The sequence below is a fragment of the Agelaius tricolor genome, unplaced genomic scaffold (genome assembly GCF_023055355.1).
Source record: "Agelaius tricolor isolate 1412-34295 unplaced genomic scaffold, bAgeTri1.0.p SCAF_16, whole genome shotgun sequence".
In the NCBI taxonomy this organism is placed as follows: Eukaryota; Metazoa; Chordata; class Aves; order Passeriformes; family Icteridae; genus Agelaius; species Agelaius tricolor.
The window spans coordinates 4,713,603-4,731,637 of record NW_027269276.1 but is presented as its reverse complement, the minus strand read 5'-3'; the positions used below and the strand labels follow the sequence as shown (position 1 = coordinate 4,731,637).

Below are 18,035 nucleotides of genomic sequence, written 5' to 3'. Positions count from 1 at the left end.
AACCCTGCTCACAGCCTCTCTTCGAGAGGACACTTTCCACACCTTGCCTAGACAGGGCTCCTATAGAGCGCTTATCTCTCGAATATATCTTTATACTAATGCATACTTAATTGGTCTGTCTTGACTGTCCATATAAAACAATTTAATTAGGGTGCTTTCTGCTTTGGAAAGAAAGAAAAAAAAAATCTGCCCAGCATTTATTGTATTTAGCACCAATACAGGCAGAAAATGTTGCACAAGTTTTTGGTTGAAAGAGCACCTATGTGTCCATTGAAGGGCGTTGATCCGAAAAGACAGAGAGGACAAGTAAAATCGATTTGAAGCAACCCTCTCTGTCCCTTTCACACCATTCAGACACTCCATTCCTTCTAAGACAAAGACCCAGCGCCTTGGGAATGCTGGCAAGGCGGGGGGGGAGGGGGGGGGAAGGAAGAAAAAAGGAAAAAAAGAGGGGAGGGAAAAAAAAAAAAAAAAGGAAAAAAGCTTCAATCCCCCCAAGCGAAAGGGAGAGCTCTGAAATTCCTTCATATTGCTGTTATTTACCCCCGAAGATATGTTCAACTCCAGGATTTTCTTCAATTCGGCGTCTAACACTGCTGCTGCGAGGAATGTCCCTGGAAGGGGAGGAGGTAATTATGGCTATTAGTGCTGCGAGCCCAGCCGCAACCTTGGTCACTCGCAGGCTTTTAGGGTTAAAATAGCCCTCACCTCTGACCCCTGCGGAGCAAAGTTGTAGCTATTGCCACAAGTTGGGCCAAAGTTTTCAAATCCAGGGCTGGGCAACACCGGAGGGGGCAAACTTCTCCCTGGAATTATTTTTGGTTGGGATTTAAATCATCTTTAGTCTATTTAATTGCCTTTCCCTCCTCCTTTGGCCAAATAATCCCTTTCGGAGAGGTGGGGGGGATTTCAAAACGCCCTGCTCTCACTACCTTTCCCACTGCTCTTTCCATTTAGGTTTAATTTGGCAGATTGTTTTCAAGCATGAAAATGGTTATCATCAAACTGAATTACTGGGTCAGCCTTTCATCCAGAGATCTCAAGAATAAAAGGGGGGGTTGGGGGGGGGTCTGGCAGGGGTGCCCCCCCCCTTTAGGCTTTCCCCGCCATGACCCGTTCAGCTTTACAAAAAAAATTTTAAAAGGAGCATTTGGAAAAATGAAGAAAGGACAAAAAGCTTGGATTTGTCTCCTGTGCTTTCTGCACACCTTCACGATCCTCTTCTGCAAGGGGGGATTTTGGAAGGGGGGGCGGGGGGGGGCTCAAATTGAGGAGGAGAGGGAGCCCACAGATGCAAGTACCCCTCTGGCAATAATAAAAATTCATTCAAGTGGGCTATGTCTCCATCTTCCATGTACTGATTAGACTTAACAAGAGTGGAAACTTGTGTAGACCATATTTATGGTATTAACAAGCAGTTAAAAGATTTATCCTTCTTCTGATCAATATTGTTCGTGGCCGGTCCTTCCCCCCCACCCCCGGGCCCTCCCCGAAGGCTGCAATGACAATCGCCTTCATACTTTTTCATCACCGATCGAGGTGGCAAAACCCTTTTGTAATTTTCATTAGCCCAGTAAACATGCAATTAACATGCAGCACTGTGGTTAACTTAATTCCTGTTTTAAGGCAAGGACAAGCAAGAAATGGAAGAGCGTTTGTTCCATTTGTCAAGTATGACACACTCCCTACCCTAACAGTTTCTTAAAATAAAAGCTCGGCTCCCCACCACCACGACCACCACCCCTCTTTCCAGAAACCCCCCACACTGATACACACACACACACAAAAAGGAGCAGGAATCCATTAGTTGGAGAGTATTCTCCTGCCAAAGGCGGTATAATGTATTCCAAATTTTCCCAAGCCCTCACTGTACCGGGGTCCCGTTCCCCCCACTCCCCCCTCCCATCCTGAGGAAGGGGGCTGACTCGCTGATATTTCTCGTGGGTGAAAGATTCAGCCTTTTCCTAACCGTATTTTTTTTTTTAATTTAAATAAAATAAAACTAAACGTGCTTCCCATGACTAAAAGTTGCCATGTTTGTGAAGGGGGTGGGGAAAAATGTCTCCAAGGGTTTCAATTAGCAACAAATGATTATTGCAACGGATTTTTGGTAATGAAAAAATGTGGAGTACCTCTTTCGAGCTGGGATCTCAGGGGCAGTGAGAGAGAGAGAGAGAGGGGGAGAGGGAGAGAAGGAGAGAGAGAGAAAGAGATTGCTGATTAGCTCGGATTCTTTCCCAACTTGCTTTAGCGTGTGCTTGCGTTCCCTGCCGACCCTACACAGGACACTATATATTTTTTCCCCTTCGGTGCATGTGTTGATAGTCCAGCCTGTAGTTGTTTGCGGTTGGCTTTTTTTTTTCCTTTTCGTTTTTTTTTTTTTTTTCCTGCCGGGGAGGGGGGAGGTGGGAAAGGGGGGGAGGGGGGGGCTGAAATCCGTCGCATCCATCCTACCCCCACAGTCATTAACTTAGGAGATTTCCCTCTCTTATTTTTTTTTTCTCCCCAATTGGAAGGGTGGGTTGTGAATATTTTTCCCCCTTTTTTTTTTCCTATTTTTTTTTTTTTTTAAAGTCTCGCCTTTCCAGCTCCAAACAAGGTGTAGCGAGACGCTCTTCCTTCTAAGGAATGAAATGAGACAAGGATCACTCAAAGACATCTCCTACCTTGGGCTTGGGGATTTTTTCTTAAAGGCAAGGCGCACATTCCTAAGCAGCTGTGTACAAAGCCCCCCCTGAAATCTTGTCTGTGTAAAGTTAGAGTGTGTTCAGGGTGGTTTTTTTTTTCCTCTCTCTCCCAAGGCTGATCGCTAATAATACATCGAAAGCACTTCCCTTTAGGTTGTGGGAAATCTATTCCCTTCACCTTGCTTCCTTTTTTTCCCCCCCTGAAGGCTGTAACTTTACTTTTTTTTTTCTCTCTCTCTCTTTTTTTTTTTTTTTAATCAGTTTGCACAATCGCTTAGATAAACACCAAGAAGGAGACTTCTCTTTTAATTACCCAACGCACATCTTTCTGGGGGGCAAACAGCGGTCTGAATTTTTTTTTTATTTGTTTGTTTCACCTGCCAAACTAAAGGAGAGGTAGAAAAAGGAAGATGCAAGCGATTTGGGACCTTGAACAAGGCAAATATGGTTTTGGTATGTTTACTTATAGTTTTTTTTCTTCTTCTTTGACACTTTTTTCGGGCAATGTGTTGTGATTCTTGTGTTTCTCTTTTAAGGAAAACAAAAAATCCAAAAAAGCAAATGTTAGCTAACGTGCGTCTTAAACGATCGTTTCTAAGGTTACGTGGGTTGCTCTAAGGAGGGGAAGAGGGGAGGGGGGCAGACCCAAGTATGTGTAATTGCAGCACCATCAGTTAGCACGTCCTTTAGCTAAATAAAGCAAAAGCAGCAAACAAACAAACAAGCGAACAAACCCAAGGACCGGAGCCGCTTTCCAGGTCCGAGGCAAAGCGCCTCCGAGTCATTTCCCCGGGAGCAGCGCCCGCTGCCCTGCCCGGCGCCGGGGCTGCTCGGGCGGAGCGCGGACCGACCTGCTCCGGAGGGTGGGAGGGCAGGACGAGGCTCTGAACTTAAGTGAGAGGTGTTAAACTGCCCGCGATCGCGTCGCTGTGTGCGGCTGGCAGCGTTTATTTGGGGTGGGGGGGAAGGAAAAAAAAGAAAGAAAGGGAAAAAAAAAAAAAAAAAAAAAAAAAGGTCGGTGGTGAAGGTAGAGCGCCGAGATCCCCTCTCCCCCTCCGGTCGCTTCCCTGGCTAAGCAAGTACAATGGAAAGAAGCTGGAATATACTCACCATCCGAAGGTGTGGTTGGCAGTTCGGCTGAGGCTTTAAGGCAATTATTTATCCTTTTTTTTTTTTTTAAGTATTATTGCAAAAGACGTAGATCTGACTTTAGGCAGCAGAAGTGTTTTGCTCTGACAACAGCAAGCGAGGCTCGGATCCTCGTTAAAAAAAAAAAAAAATCACAAAACAGGATCTCCCCCCCCCCTCCCAATCCCTTACCACTATCCCTTAAAAATACCTATTCGGCACAGCTCTCGCAGAAACCCTGATGCAGAAATCTTATAGTCCGGTCTAGGAGTGCCCAAGCCAATTAATTTTAAATCCTTAGGAATTAATCAGATTAAAATGTACAGAAGTTTCATTCTCGTATGCATACGTGAGCCAAAAGTCGTTTCCCTTTAAGAGATCCTTTTCTTTTAAAGTTGAATTTTAGGCAGATAAGAGACTTACACTAGGGGGCAGCCAGATACTGTACTTGCTCCAATCTTAAGCAATTTTTTTTCCTCTCTCACAGCATATGCTCTGATTTAGCACTGTAAATTTTTCAGAGGACCCAACTCTGACAGCCCCTGGTGATTTTCAAAGTACCACAAGCCAGTGGTTAAAAATTGCATTGACTTGGAAGTTCAGAGGCACACAATAGGAGCCACTTTCCCTATTCATGGAACTTCAGTGTGGTGGAAGAGAAAAACACACACATACTACATTGAGGGAGAAGAGGAATTCATTGAATTCTGTTAGACGTAACTGCTTTCCACTGAGTTCAGAGCGAAACTCGGTATTTGTTCGATGCTGTATTCATATTGCGATTTAATCTAGAAAGAATTAGAGGACTGTTAGGCAGCTTTCTGCCAGCAAAGCAGCTTCCCCCTCCTTCCTCCTCTCTTTTTGAAACCTAAAGATTTACACCGGCTCTATCCCCAACTCAATTTTAGCAAAATAAATCCTTCCACTCCCTCTCATTAAAATAAATTTACATCTGCAGTAAAATGGCAGGAGGGATGCGTTTGTTTATTTGGAAAACCAACACGGTCTCACTTTTAAACCAGAGCATTTCTATTGTCATTAAGCCTCGGAGAAGGACAGTGGAGAATCTCCCCCTTCCTTGCGAAGCGCTCAGGTTTTGAGGATTATTTAGCGAAATTAGCTGCAGTTCATTTTTACATTCATCTCCTCTGTCTCAACCCACTCGCAGGGGTGTTTTCAAATAAATAGCAAAGCATCTAATGGTGCTAATAGATAGTTATATCGCTGCATCCCTCGAAGAGCAAATAGTTAATCTAAGGCATTCTTCATTAATGCTTGAGCAATCAGCGTATACGGCGGCTTTTAAGCGTATATCAATGGTTTTTCATTTTTACGATCATACGTTCAAACTATTAATATTGTGCGTCCTGTTAAAACCGCTTTCTCTTCTGATTTCTGCATTTGTTAGGACGGCGTTTATGTTTTTTCATATGGTGAATTAATCCTGTTTACTTTGTCAGATTCGAGACAGGAAAGGTTGGTGTTGGGTTGTGGTTTGGGTTTTGGCTTTTATTTTTTTCCTCAGGAAACCCAACATCAGCAACAATCTGTGGCTAATTCTGCATTTTGAACCCCCACCTTCTCCTACCCTCCCCGAAAGGTCACCTCCTCAGCTCTGGCTTCTTTGGAAATCATAAGGCAGTTACCCACATTTTAACCTGGAAAGATTCCTTCCCCACTTTCTGTCTTCCCAGTCCCTCCTGGCCACTGCTTCGGGTAAAGGTTATTTTTTGCTCCGTGAGGATCAATGGGAACGCTGCAGCCTTGTCTTTGAAATTGAGTCGCAAAAACCTCTTTGCCCGTGGGGTCTGAACACGCCAGGTTTCCCGGCAGGACACTCTCAAGTCGAGGTGCTTTTTACAACTTTCCAACCATCCCCGCACCTGCGGCTTTAGCCACACGTTTTATTTCTGCGGCAGAAGTGTGTGGGCATGTGGCAACATGAAAAAGTGTGTGTGTGAGGAGGTGAGGGGCAATTAATCCCTCACAGAGTTGTGCCCAGCTCTGTGTCCCCGCGGCCGTGCTTGGTGAGCGGCTGGGATGTGAGCGCTCACAGACGCGTGTGTTCGCAGAGGAGGAACGGTCCGGCCGGGCATTTATCTGTCTATGTTAACATGTTTTCTATTTTATCTCTCCGTCCCTTCGCTTGTTCGAGTGTCTTTTGGCCATTTTCACCGGGAGACGGACTCGAGTCTCCGCTCCGCTGGCCGGTAGCTCCCTTCAGCGGGAAATAAACACGTCCCCGTGCTTAGCTCTGTTACCTGCTCGTGGTACAGAACGGAGGTCGCGTTACAGAGTCGGGGTGCGTGCGGTCACGAAACCCCCGAACCCGCAAAACCCCGAAATAAAGTTAAAGGGGTTGAGGCGAGCCACGCCGTGGCGATGCCGTGCGGAAGGCACGGCTGTCACGCTCTGCGGAGCGCCGTGCCGGGCTCCGGAGCTGTCTGCAGCGGAGCCGCGCTCCCCTCGCTTCGGGGCGAGCGGGACCCAGGAGCGCTCGGGCGGAGCGGCGGAGCCCCCGCGCCCCGCCGGGGCCGGGCTGTGCGAGCGGCCGCTGCCGGAGCGCGGGGCGCGCTCAGCTCGGCGCGGCTCAGCGCAGCCCGGCCGGGCTCGGCGCGGCTCCGCGGGCGGCCGGGACTCGGCCCGGCTCGGGAGGGCGGCGGGACACGGGGCGGCCGCGCCGAGAGCAGGTGCCCGAAGCGGGGCCGGGGGGGCTCCGCCGTGAGACCCCCGGTGGGCGCCAGCCCGCACTGCGCTCCCCGAGCGCTTTCGGACAACCCGCGGCCGCCCCTTCCCCGCAGCGGCGGCGGCGGCGGCGCCGGGGATCGGCTTTACTTTATTCCGTGGAGTTTTACCTCGGTTTAGCGCCTGCTTTCCGCTTTGCACCCGGCCGCCCCCTCCGACCCCGGAGGCCGTGCCCCGACGGGCAGCCCCAGGTGAGGCGGCGGCGGCGGCGGCGGCGGGGCCCCGCTCCGCACGCCGGGCTCGCCCTCACCCCTGGCCCCGGCGGGGCGTGAGGGCGCGGGGCGGCGGGCGCGGGGCGGCGGGCGGCGCTAGGACCGCGCGGGCGGCGGCGGCGGCCATGGCGGGCCGCGCAAGGGCGGCGCGGGCCAATGAGGGCCGGGGGGCGGGGCGCGCGCTCCTGGCCACTCAGGCGCCGGCCCGGTTGCCTTATAAGGCGCGCGGTCGCCATGGCGACGCGCGCTGAGTTGCAGCAGCCGTGTCAAAGTTCACTCTCCCGCCAGCGGGGCGAGCGGCCGGCGGGGAGCGCGCTCGCCGCTCCTCGGCCCACACGCCGCCCGCACCGCCCGCCCGCCCCGCCCCGCGCCGCCCCTCCCCGCCGCCGCTAGGGGAGGGGAGCGGGGGGGAGCCCCTGCTTCTTTTTATTTTGGGGCGGGGGGGGGGGGGGGGGAGCGCTGGCGCGCTCTCCCCGTGGTGATTTTTTTCCCCTCCTCCCTCCCTCCCCGGCTGAGGAGCGATGCTGCGCGCTGGGTTATGATCCTTCCCTCCCTCTCTCTCTCTCTCTCTCTCTCTCTCTCTCCCTCTCCCTCTCCCTCCTCCTCCTCCTCCTCCTCTCCTCCTCCTCCTCCTCCTCCTCCTCCTCCTCCTCCTCCCGCTCCCCTCTTTTATCATCCTGGCTGGCTGGGCGCTGCTGCGCTGGCGAGTTGACTCCTTCCCTCCCCCCCGCCCCGCGGCCCCCCTCCCCCTGCCCGCGCCGTGAGCACCGGCGGCGCGGAGGCGAGAGCCCACTTGCGAGGCGGCAGAAGCAGCATAAGGCAGCGCGGCGGCGGCGGCAGCGGCGGCGGGAGCGGCGGCGGCGGGAGCGGCGGCAGCGGCACCCGAGCGGCGGCGGGAGCGGGAGCGGCGGCGGGGACGCGGCGCGGCGGGAGCGGCGAACCGGCGGAACGGGGCAGAGCGGAGCAGAGCGGCGGCGCCGGAGAGGAGGAGGAGGAGGAACAAATAAACAATCATAATAATAATTCATAATAATCGTAACGATCATAAGAATTTTTTTATAAAACAAAAAAAAAAAAAAGAGAGAGAGCGAGGAGGAGGAAAAAAAAAAAGCCAACAGCCCCCCCACACCCCCGAGCCCAAAAGAGGGAGCGAGAGAGAGCAAGAGCGCAGCGGCCGGGCGGAGCGGCGGAGAGGAAGAATTAAAGCGAGCGAAGGAGGGAGGAGAGACAGAGCAGAGAGAGAGGAGGAAAGAGGAGGAGGAGGAAAAAAAAAAAGCCCACAAAAACAAAGCGATCGCAGTTGATGTTGCTGCTGCAAGCTGGACTTCCAAAAACTACGGCGAGACCGACCGCTCTCCGCGCCGAGAAGAGTCTCCTCCGCTGTGCGTGTTTTTTTCCGCTGTGTGTGTAATCTTTAACCTTTTATTCATTCTTATTTTGATGGCTTTCCTGAATGGCTGACTGCGAGCTTCCCTGGACCTGGCCCCCAGACACCCGCCTCTCCTCCTTCAACTACTCTGCTGCAGATCAGCTCTAAGAGAGAGAGAGGGAGATCTTTGAAGAGATTTTTTTTTTTTTTCTCCTCTCTCTCTCTCTCTCTCTCTCCCCCTCTCTCCCCCACCCCCACCACCCCTTTACTTTGCTCTCCTGGAGCCCAGACAATCGACTCGCACCTCGCCCCCCCGCACACACACCTCCATCGCCCCGTGCTTCTGCACCTTCGCCGGTACCGGGAGATCCCCCCCACCCCGACCCTCCTGAAAAAAAAAAAAAAAAAAAAAAAGGCAAAACAACAAAAGAGAGAGAGGGAAAGAGAGAGAGAGAGAGAGGGGAGGACAAAAAAATAAAAAGACTGCTGCAAAGCTGATCTGAAAAGCAAAGCAAACAAACTTTGAAAATAAAGGGGGAACAGGAAGTTTGGCAACGGTGTCCAATAGATATGGCAATGGTAGTCGGTGCGTGGCGAGACCCCCAGGACGATGTGCCCGGAGCTCAGGGAACGCAGCCTTCGCAAGCCCCGCCGGTGCAGGGACCCCCGGCCGGGGCCCCGCACACCCCACAGACCCCGGGGCCCGGGGGCCCTCCCAGTACGCCAGCCCAGACCAACCCGCCGAGCCAGCAGAACCAAGGAGACAAGCAGCAGCAGCAGCAGCACATTGAATGTGTGGTTTGTGGGGACAAGTCTAGTGGCAAACATTATGGCCAGTTTACCTGCGAGGGTTGCAAGAGTTTCTTCAAGCGGAGTGTAAGGAGGAATCTCAGCTACACTTGTCGTGCCAACAGGAACTGTCCCATTGACCAGCACCACCGCAATCAGTGTCAGTACTGCCGCCTCAAAAAATGCCTCAAAGTTGGCATGAGACGGGAAGGTATTGGGATTTCATTTGTTTTGCAATTTTTTTTTCACTCGCTGCGTTTTGGGGTTTGTTTGGTTTTCCTTTTTTTATTATTTTTAAATAATATATATAATTGCTCTTAGCATTTTTAACTTTCCTCTCCAAACCCCAAACCCAACCAGAACCTTTCCTCCCCCCCACCCACCCCCCTCGAATAAACCAGCCAGAAACTTTCTCGTAATGAAAGAAAGCGGTGTTGGGGAGGGTGGGCAGGGAGGCAGGGGCTCTCGCATGCTTTCTCCTGCACTCGTAATTGATTTGTGTTTGTTTTGATTTTGCTGATGGAGGTTTATTGAAAGTGGATTTTTAGTTTCACGCTGCTTAGGAGCGAGATGATGATTCTGACGTGTGGTTACTTTTCCTTCGTGTTTCCTCCTGCATGCTCAGCCTTAGCCCCCGTCCCCCGAGCAGCCCTGTGTGTGTGTGTGTGTGTGTGTATCTGTGCGTGTGTGTACACACACACACACGGAGCCTCCCGAGATGCACACACATACACATACACACACACACATATATATATATCCTCCAGCACCCTGCCTTAGATTGCAATTTTACACAGGCGGTTCAAATTACTATTACAATGGGACTCACCCTACCGAGGCTCTACAGCACTCCACTGTGGATTCCCAGCCGGATTTTTCCTCCTTTAAAAATATATATACACACACACATCTCCACGAGTGTGTGTGTATACACACACTGCCGTGTGCCTGCCTTTCCTGGTTGTTATTACCTCACTTTTCTCTTCTTCCTCTTATTTTCTTGTTCCTCCGGGAGAGGCAGGAGGGGGTAGAAGGGATGGGGTGGGGGGTGTAAGGAGCAGTCCAGAAGTAAGTGTGGGGTGCTCGGATCTCTGCAAGTGGAGTCTTTGTGATATAAAATTAGACGGGAAATGTGAGCCTGCAGTTTTCCAGTGCGTGCTGTGTGTCTGGACGCTGCTATGTAGGTTAAGGGTGAGGGGGCTTGGGACTCGCCGGGCTCCTCTCTTTGTGTTTCTGCAAGAGTAACTAACCTTGGAATACAGGCGATAACAAATATAAATCAAGCACATTTTTAGGCGTTCTCCCTTCTTGTCGTCTCTCTGCCTCTGAGCCCTTTTTCTCTCTCCTTTTTCTCTCGCTGTCACCGTGTAAATTTATTAACAAAATGAAAGGCCCACTTTCCATGGGCAGCGGGGGAAGGTGCCTTTGGATAATGCCCTCAGCCTCACCAGGGGACCTGCCGGGGATGTCGTGGGGTGATTTCGCCTCCTTTGGTATTTTTTACGAGAGGGGGGGATGTATAATACCAGCAGCAACAATGTATTCAGTGGGCGAGAAACGCGTGTGGGACCAGAGCCGGGGATTTCGAACTGAAGTGTTTCTTCCTTCTCCCCTCCTCCTTCCCCATCCCGCTCCCCCAGCCTCAAATCAACGAGCTGGTTTAGGTGTAACGGAGAAAAAACACACAAAGACGTATCCTGCATCTCTTGAAGGAGGGGGTGGCGGTGCAGGGGAGGGGGGGATAACCGGACTGTGGTGTGTTTTGGGAAGTGAGGAGCTGGGCTCCCACAGCAGCCCTGGCCGAGCCCACAGCGTCCCTCAGCTTTTGTTGTTGCTTGACTTGACCCGAGAACTGCGGAGCCTTAGAGCGGGGCTGGGGCTGAACTCTGGCTGGGAAAATGCACGTTTAGCCCCGAAGCTGGCCGGGTGCGGGGTCACACAGGCACGCACAAGCACACAAAGCAGGCTGTATTGGAACCGATGGTCGCAATTCAGATATTAATAGCTGTAGTTTCTTCTTTATTTACTGCAGCGGTCCAGAGGGGCAGAATGCCACCCACACAGCCAACTCATGGTCAGTTCGCCTTGACAAATGGGGACCCTCTCAACTGCCATTCCTACCTATCCGGATATATCTCCCTTCTTCTGAGAGCAGAGCCCTACCCCACCTCCCGCTTTGGCAGTCAGTGCATGCAACCCAACAACATCATGGGCATCGAGAACATTTGTGAACTGGCAGCTAGGATGCTCTTCAGCGCAGTGGAGTGGGCCAGGAATATCCCCTTCTTCCCAGACCTCCAGATCACAGACCAGGTGGCCCTCCTGAGGCTGACCTGGAGCGAGTTATTTGTCCTCAACGCTGCCCAGTGCTCCATGCCCCTCCACGTAGCTCCGCTCCTGGCAGCTGCTGGCCTCCACGCTTCGCCAATGTCTGCTGACCGAGTGGTCGCCTTTATGGACCACATACGAATCTTCCAAGAGCAAGTAGAAAAACTGAAAGCATTGCATGTCGACTCTGCAGAATATAGCTGTTTAAAGGCCATAGTCCTCTTCACCTCAGGTAGGCGGCATTTCTTTGCTCCTTTTTTTTTTTTTTTTTTTTTTCCTTTTTTTCTCTCCTCCTTCCCCGGGCCCCCCTTGAGAAGTGTTTGCTCTTGCAAAGTGTTATTGCCTGCACCCCATGCCCGCTCCCTGCCCCCCGAGAACCAGCGCGGTCTCTTTTCCTTTTAGGAAGCGGTGCCCTGTGCTCTGCCCTGCAGGGCCTCAGATCCGAGCATCCCATCTTCTAGGGAGTGCAAATCAGAGAAAAAAATAAAATTAAAATAAAATACACACACCCCATTTATTTTAATTTTTTTTTTAAGAAAAAAGCAGACAGACAAAATACACCCCAAGCCTAGCTGAATAATGCTGGGGACTGGGAAAGAAGGGGCCTGGGAAGAGGCACCCATTCGCCACGAGAGACTGCGCTCTTCCCATTGAAAATAATATTTTATTTAACACTATAGCTCTGGGTTGTTGCATTTAATGACACGCATCCGAACAGCAGCAAAATCTGTTTGATGTTGTTAAATACAAGTCGTCCTATCAGTGAAACCACTTTAAAAAGAGGATCATTTTATGGGCAGCCAGGAAGGGAAAAAAGCCCTGCAGGATTAAAAATTGAATTAAAAAAAAAAAAGTTAAATGCGCAAATCTGAGTTTAAAATATGTTCCCTGCCATCTCATAAAATAAAATAAATCAACTTTGCAAAGAGCTGTCTCTGATTTAAACAGAATGTGGCAGTGAGCAGTTCTGTGTCATTTAAGCTAAGGGGAAAAGTTTGCATTTGTACCCAGCAGGAACTGCATAGTCCAAAGCGAGTAGCGGGTGCGAAAAGATCATTACCATAAGTAGACAGGGATAGTATGGAAAAGTAAGAGGAGGCTGAAGCTGCCGCTCCGCAGTGTAATTCCGGGGTGGCACAAGCATGACTCTCCCGAGGAAAAGACCTCGAGGTGTTTCTTAGATAATCAAAGAGGGGAGGGGGGGGGAAATATGTGTCAACTTTTGCTGCCTAGAAATAGTGCATGAGTTATAAAGCAATAATTGAGTGCGTTGTGAAATCTAATTAGCTTGCACTAGAGTTTAACCTGGGTGAGTAATAATCCTGATATTAACTCTGGAGGCTAAATTTTTTTTTTTTTTCTTCTGAGGGGAAAAAAAAAAAAAATCTGCTCGCTAATTTGTGCAATACGTTATCTCAGATCACTAACTTTGAGGCTGCACCGGCAACCCAGTGTGCTGGAGCCCTGGAAGTTTGGGGATTAAATTTAAAAATACATATATTTCGCTTGTAACTCATTCGGACGCTTGGGAAAGTGGCCACGCGATAAACATATGAATGGAAGCAGGACCTGCAAAATAATTACTCATCAGAGTTTTTTAAAGCCTGATATCAGGAAACAGGAAAAAAATGTAGTTTATGTGGGAAAAGAAGGGCTCACAATCCGTTCCTTGTTGTGTTAAAGGGGGTCTGGGGAACGAAGTCATTTTCTGGACTTTGTCCAGGTTCTGGGTCGTGACCTAAACTTCCTTTTATATATTATTGCTTTACACATAAAAAACTTCTCCTTTTTTTTTTTCCTCCCCCCCCAATTACTGGTGTTAAATCCTGAGGTGATCAATGAGCAGGGTACATCTAGCCACAGGGAGACAGGGATCCCGAGTGGGAAGGGGTGTCCGTGGGGTGCTTATTTTATTTTTCTATCGTTTTTCTAGGATGCATTTTCCTCTCCCTCGCTCAGCCGCTCAGCGAGGATCCCACACACGCTCACATCCCTCCCCAGCCCCTGCCCAGCTCACACCCACACCAAGGAGTTTATTTCCAATCCTGCCTTTTCTCCCAAATCACTTTTTTTTTTTACTTTTTTTTTTTTTTTTTTTTTTAGCCTTCTGAGAAAACAATCGTCCGATCCTGTCGTAACTGTTTAATTTATGACTATTTTCAAAATGGGAGGCCTGGCGTGTAAATTGCCTCCCAACTAGATAAACGTTTCTTGTTATCTGATTCTGGGGAAGACAGCCGCATGCAAAAAAATATAGGGTGATGCTTGCAGCTTCTGCAGCACCCCAATAACCCTCCCTGATGTAAAGCAGACGCACATAGATGCATATAATGTTTGCTGCAGCCTCTTTTAAGAGGGAGGGGGGAAAAAATCTGGGTTCTAATGACTCGCAGAATATGCATGTGTTAGCCCTGTGCCTAGGAAAGCCACAGGGAGGTCAGGTCACAACCTGTGCTCTTTCAGCACAGACGTCTCTGATTTAAAGGGAACTTATTGTATTTTAGCGTATCAGGGAAAAAAAAAAAAAAAGAAAAAAAAAAAAAAGAAAAAAAATGTCCAGACCCTATCAGGGAGTTTTCTTCTTGTAAGGGCCTTTAGGTTTAAAAAGAAGAAGAAGAGGAAAAAAAAAAAGAGGGGGGAGTGGAGGGGGGGAAGAAAGAAAGAGAAAAGAAAAGAGGGGGGAAAAGAAACAGCTCAAATGAACAGAGAGATCACAGTTTGCATGGCTGCCTCTGAATAGGCTAAACTGACAAGATCAGTTTTAAAGGGCCACTTAAATCAGTTTCAAAGACTGAAGAAAAACGCGTTGTCTTCTTTGGGGGAGAATCTGTTGCTGGATCCGGGGCGCCATTATCTTTGGCTGGGCCAGTTTTTTATTATTATTATGATTTCTATCACTGTGAGTAGTAGTCCTTCTCATCACAGGGTTAGGCTCCCCCCAATTATTTTCCAAGAAGGGGGGGTGTGGAGAAATAGTGGCTCCCTTTCCCCCTTTTTGACTCAAGCCTTCCCCGCCCCCCCAGCCTTTCCCCCAAAAACCACAGAGATATGAAATTAGGCTTGGCCAGCACCTCCTTGCCACCCCTCAGGTCTGTCGTGCCATTAGAAATCTCGACCCTGGGAGCTGTGCTCAGTCCTAAAGGAGACCCTCTAGAAGAGAGAGAAATGCAGACACACACACACACATGCACAGAGAGATTGCCCCTTTTGGTGAAACCCACTTAAACTCTGCAGGGCGAGGTGATGGCGCACGATCCACTCTTAAACCTAGACATTTGGAAAAAAAAAAATCAAATTAAAAATTAAAAAAAAAAAACACAAACCACCAAAACCTTTTTAATCTGATGATTGCTTTCTTTTCTTTTTTTTTTTTTATCTTTTCTTTCTTTTTTTTTTTTTTTTTTTTTAATACACTTTCTTCTAGATGCCTGTGGTCTCTCTGATGTAGCCCATGTTGAAAGTTTACAGGAGAAGTCACAGTGTGCTTTGGAAGAGTATGTTAGGAGCCAGTATCCCAACCAGCCAACACGATTCGGGAAGCTATTACTACGTCTCCCCTCCCTTCGCACTGTCTCCTCTTCTGTCATAGAGCAATTGTTTTTCGTCCGTTTGGTAGGTAAAACCCCCATAGAAACCCTAATCAGGGATATGTTACTGTCTGGCAGCAGTTTTAACTGGCCTTACATGTCCATTCAATAAAACATCCAAGAGAGAGAGAGAGAGAGAGAGAAAATAAAAGGAAAAAAAAAACAAAAAACCAACACCGAGACAAAAATTTAAAAAAAAAGAAATAAAAATTCAAAATTGAGAAGGGAGATGTGAGTGAAAGGAAAGCAAATGACATTTGGGTTCTGGTTGTTTCTTAAATTTCCTTCTGCTAAGAAAGGATGTAAAAGGATGTTACAAGTTTGCTAAGAGAAGACAGGAAAAAATTAATGGACTGTGAATTAAAAAAAGAGACTGTCAAATGAACTTTTACAGAATGCATTAAAAACTCCCGTGTCGTTCAGAAAAAAACTTGCTACTTATCATTTTTTTTGTAAAAAATAAAAAAGAGGGAAAGAAAAAAAGAAAGAAGAAGAAAAGAAACGATGGTGGGCTTTTTCTTTTTTTCTTTTTTCTTCTTTTTTTTTCTTTTTTTTGGGGTAAACTTTTTAAAAAATCTCGCTTAAAGTGCATTTAAAGGAAATTTGGAGAAAATTAGCAGAACGGAAGAAAGTAAGTCTTTTTTTTCCAAATTATTAATTGTCCTATGTGTCTATGTACCTATAGCTGTTCTTTTTTGTATTTTTCTGGTTTCAAACCAGTTTATTCTGTGGTTCTATAATAATTTTTGATATAACCTTGGCTTCTTTAAAAAAAAAAAATAAACTGTGTATCCTTAAAATATATGTTCTGAAAGAATTAAAACTGAGTCCACGAAAGTATCATAGGAAGAAAGGAAAAGAGAAAAAAAAAAAAAACCCTCAACAACACAATGATGGAAGCGCACTTAAGGTGGTGACCCAAAATCTAGCTTGAAGCTGAGAGAGCTATAATTATATAGACCCGAATGAACCACACGTGTCATATAACTCCCCCCAAATCTAGGTTTTTTTGATATTTCGGACAGAAAATGAACTGTGGGGATTTATTATAGGTAGAAGGATTTTGTGTCCAAGACACACTACGGTTTTGATTTAAAAGGAAAAAAAAAAAAAACAAGCAAACAAGCAAAGTGAACTTTTGTAATTTGAATTGGGTTCCACATAGTTCATCATGAATTGTTATTAAACTCCTCTATCTGTTTGTATATTTGCAAGCCCTTTGTATTATAATAATTGTTGATATTTTCCCTTTTTAAAAAATACCATTGAAATCAGCATGACAAAATAACACTGTTGGCACTTATAGATAACGTGATTGATTCAGTATCTTAGAGTTTACAGTTTTGTGTTTAAAAAAACTGAAGGTTTTTTTTTTTTTTTAAGTGCAACATTTCTGTATACTGTAAAAGTTATAATAACTGAACTGTTTGGTCGAGTCTTTGTGTGTTATATTCCAAGGAAAATTGAAAGTATTCAGAAATTAAAATATTATTTGATATCTGAAACTTGTTTGGCTGTCATAAATGTCTTTCAGAAACCACATTACTTCTCTATAGTTTGCAGTCATTTAAGTCCATAGGCGATTGATTTGTTTACTTGTCACAGTAAGTTTGTAGCAGATGTATTGTAGTGTATTTACCTGTTTAATTCCGGGATGGGGGTGGAGGACTTAAGTTCGTGGTTTATCTCTGGTTTTAGGAAGTACTATGCTGAAATGGTAAACCATCAACCCCCATTCATCTAATCCTCCTGTTAATTAAAAATGGATTTTCTGGAAAAAAAAAAAAAAAAAGGCCCTTATTTTTGTCACACTTAAGTGCCTGCGTAGGAAAGGTATTGTTGTGAAAAAGTATTAGAAATCTGGAGATCAGTATCTATTTTATGATCAGAATGGGGCGAAAAATCTTTTGTAAATGTCTGACATACGCGCACAAGATCATTCAAGCAAGGTAATAGCAGTATTGTAAATATAGGTCAGTTGTTTGCAATGAGTTTTCTTTAAGTATGTGTGATTTTTTATAATACTCCGTAGTTGCCATCTATCGTTGTCATTGAGAGGTCTTCAAATGGAGTGGCTTTAGCTTCTAGCACTGAGGAGTCGGTTTTTAATGTATATATATACTCTCAAGTGGATTTCTTTTTTTTTTTTTTGGTTATTATTATTATTATTTTATTTTTTATTTTTTAACCTTAGACTGTGAAAGCATGACCACAGGTCATCTCTCTCTCTTTTCCATATGGGCTATATGTCTGTGTGTATGCTGGCACACAGGCAGGCGTGGGCGTCCCTGGATGTGCCCTGTGTGTGGAGGCACAGGGCCCTCTCCTGCAGCCCTGGCACAGGCGCAGCTGCCAGGGACCCGCCTGGGCGGGTGGCACAGCCCCGGACACACCGCTGGGCAATGGACTGCTGTCCCCAGCAGGCAAAAAAAAAGCAAACCCCACCAAATAACCCAACCCAAACCTGAATGAAGGCAAGATGATGTGGTTTTTGCAAGGGGTTGATATTTTATTTCGTGTGTGTGCGTGTCATTTATTTTTTTTTTTCCTCTTTTCTTTCTCTCTCCCCCCGCCCGCCCTTCCCTTGGTCTATAGCAGATGCTTTGTATGTGAAAGCTTGCAATTTTGTTCTTGTCTGAGGCTTCCCCCTCTCCCTTTTTACCACACGTAACTACACCATGTTGTGGTTTCACAAAAAGAGAGAGAGGGAGGGAGAGAGATCATTCTGTAAAGTCGATTAAACCCTGATCTTTAGTGTGTTCCAGTTAGACACATCTGTACTGGGGGCTGAGGGGCGTATGACTGTGAATTTGAGCAGAGTTTTACATCTGAATCATGGCTCCTTTTCTATAAATATATAAATATATATAAATATATAAATATACTATTATTGCAGGGGAATTGCTGACCTCTAGATTTAGCTTTTTCTATTGCAAGTGCTATCCATGTGAGTGTGTGTGTGTGAAGTTTTTATGCTTACTAAGAACACAGGATCTTGACTTGTTTGTTTTGTGTTAGTTTATTGTAAACAACCATTTGTTGTAAATTGTTATTGGCATTAAATTATAATTTATGATTTTCAAATCCAAAACATTCTCTGCTTTTTATGTTTTAAAGCCTGTAAGCTATCTCTGTATTTATAAGTTTCTTGCAGCGAGCTTTGGTTCACAGAGAATAATAGTAAACAGAA

General features: G+C 47.1%; 1 protein-coding gene and 1 long non-coding RNA gene across 6 annotated transcripts in view; one reads left to right on the top strand and one right to left on the bottom strand.

The window, feature by feature from the left end:
* Positions 1 to 723, bottom strand: part of LOC139596765 (uncharacterized) — a 41,694-nt gene extending 40,971 nt beyond the window's left edge. For both annotated transcript variants that reach the window (XR_011681445.1, XR_011681446.1), the window contains exons 1-2: positions 709 to 723; positions 544 to 614 (exon numbers count right to left, since the gene is read on the bottom strand). This is a non-coding gene — a long non-coding RNA (uncharacterized lncRNA). The remainder of the gene's footprint in view (positions 1 to 543; positions 615 to 708) is intronic.
* A 1,734-nt stretch (positions 724 to 2,457) lies between these two features.
* Positions 2,458 to 16,350, top strand: NR2F2 (nuclear receptor subfamily 2 group F member 2). 4 transcript variants are annotated; one of them, XM_071441268.1, is made up of 4 exons: positions 2,458 to 2,693; positions 2,949 to 3,140; positions 10,942 to 11,490; positions 14,683 to 16,350. In XM_071441268.1, exons 2-4 carry the CDS (start codon positions 3,098 to 3,100, stop codon positions 14,955 to 14,957), a joined length of 867 nt encoding a protein of 288 aa, XP_071297369.1. In that variant the 5' UTR covers positions 2,458 to 2,693; positions 2,949 to 3,097; the 3' UTR covers positions 14,958 to 16,350. The 4 variants fall into 4 exon arrangements, with proteins under 4 accessions (XP_071297369.1, XP_071297371.1, XP_071297370.1 ...); XM_071441270.1 differs by having other exon boundaries at positions 2,675 to 2,693; positions 3,079 to 3,140; positions 10,963 to 11,490; XM_071441269.1 differs by lacking the exon at positions 2,458 to 2,693 and having other exon boundaries at positions 2,743 to 3,140; positions 10,963 to 11,490.
* Positions 16,351 to 18,035: the final 1,685 nt, after the last annotated feature.

Coding starts and splice junctions, on each gene's coding strand:
- NR2F2 (XM_071441267.1), top strand. CDS start 8,712: ATGGCAATGGTAGTCGGTGCGTGGCGAGACCCCCAGGACGATGTGCCC. Junction 9,142..10,962: donor AGTTGGCATGAGACGGGAAG/GTATTGGGATTT, acceptor TATTTACTGCAG/CGGTCCAGAGGGGCAGAATG. Junction 11,491..14,682: donor CATAGTCCTCTTCACCTCAG/GTAGGCGGCATT, acceptor ACTTTCTTCTAG/ATGCCTGTGGTCTCTCTGAT.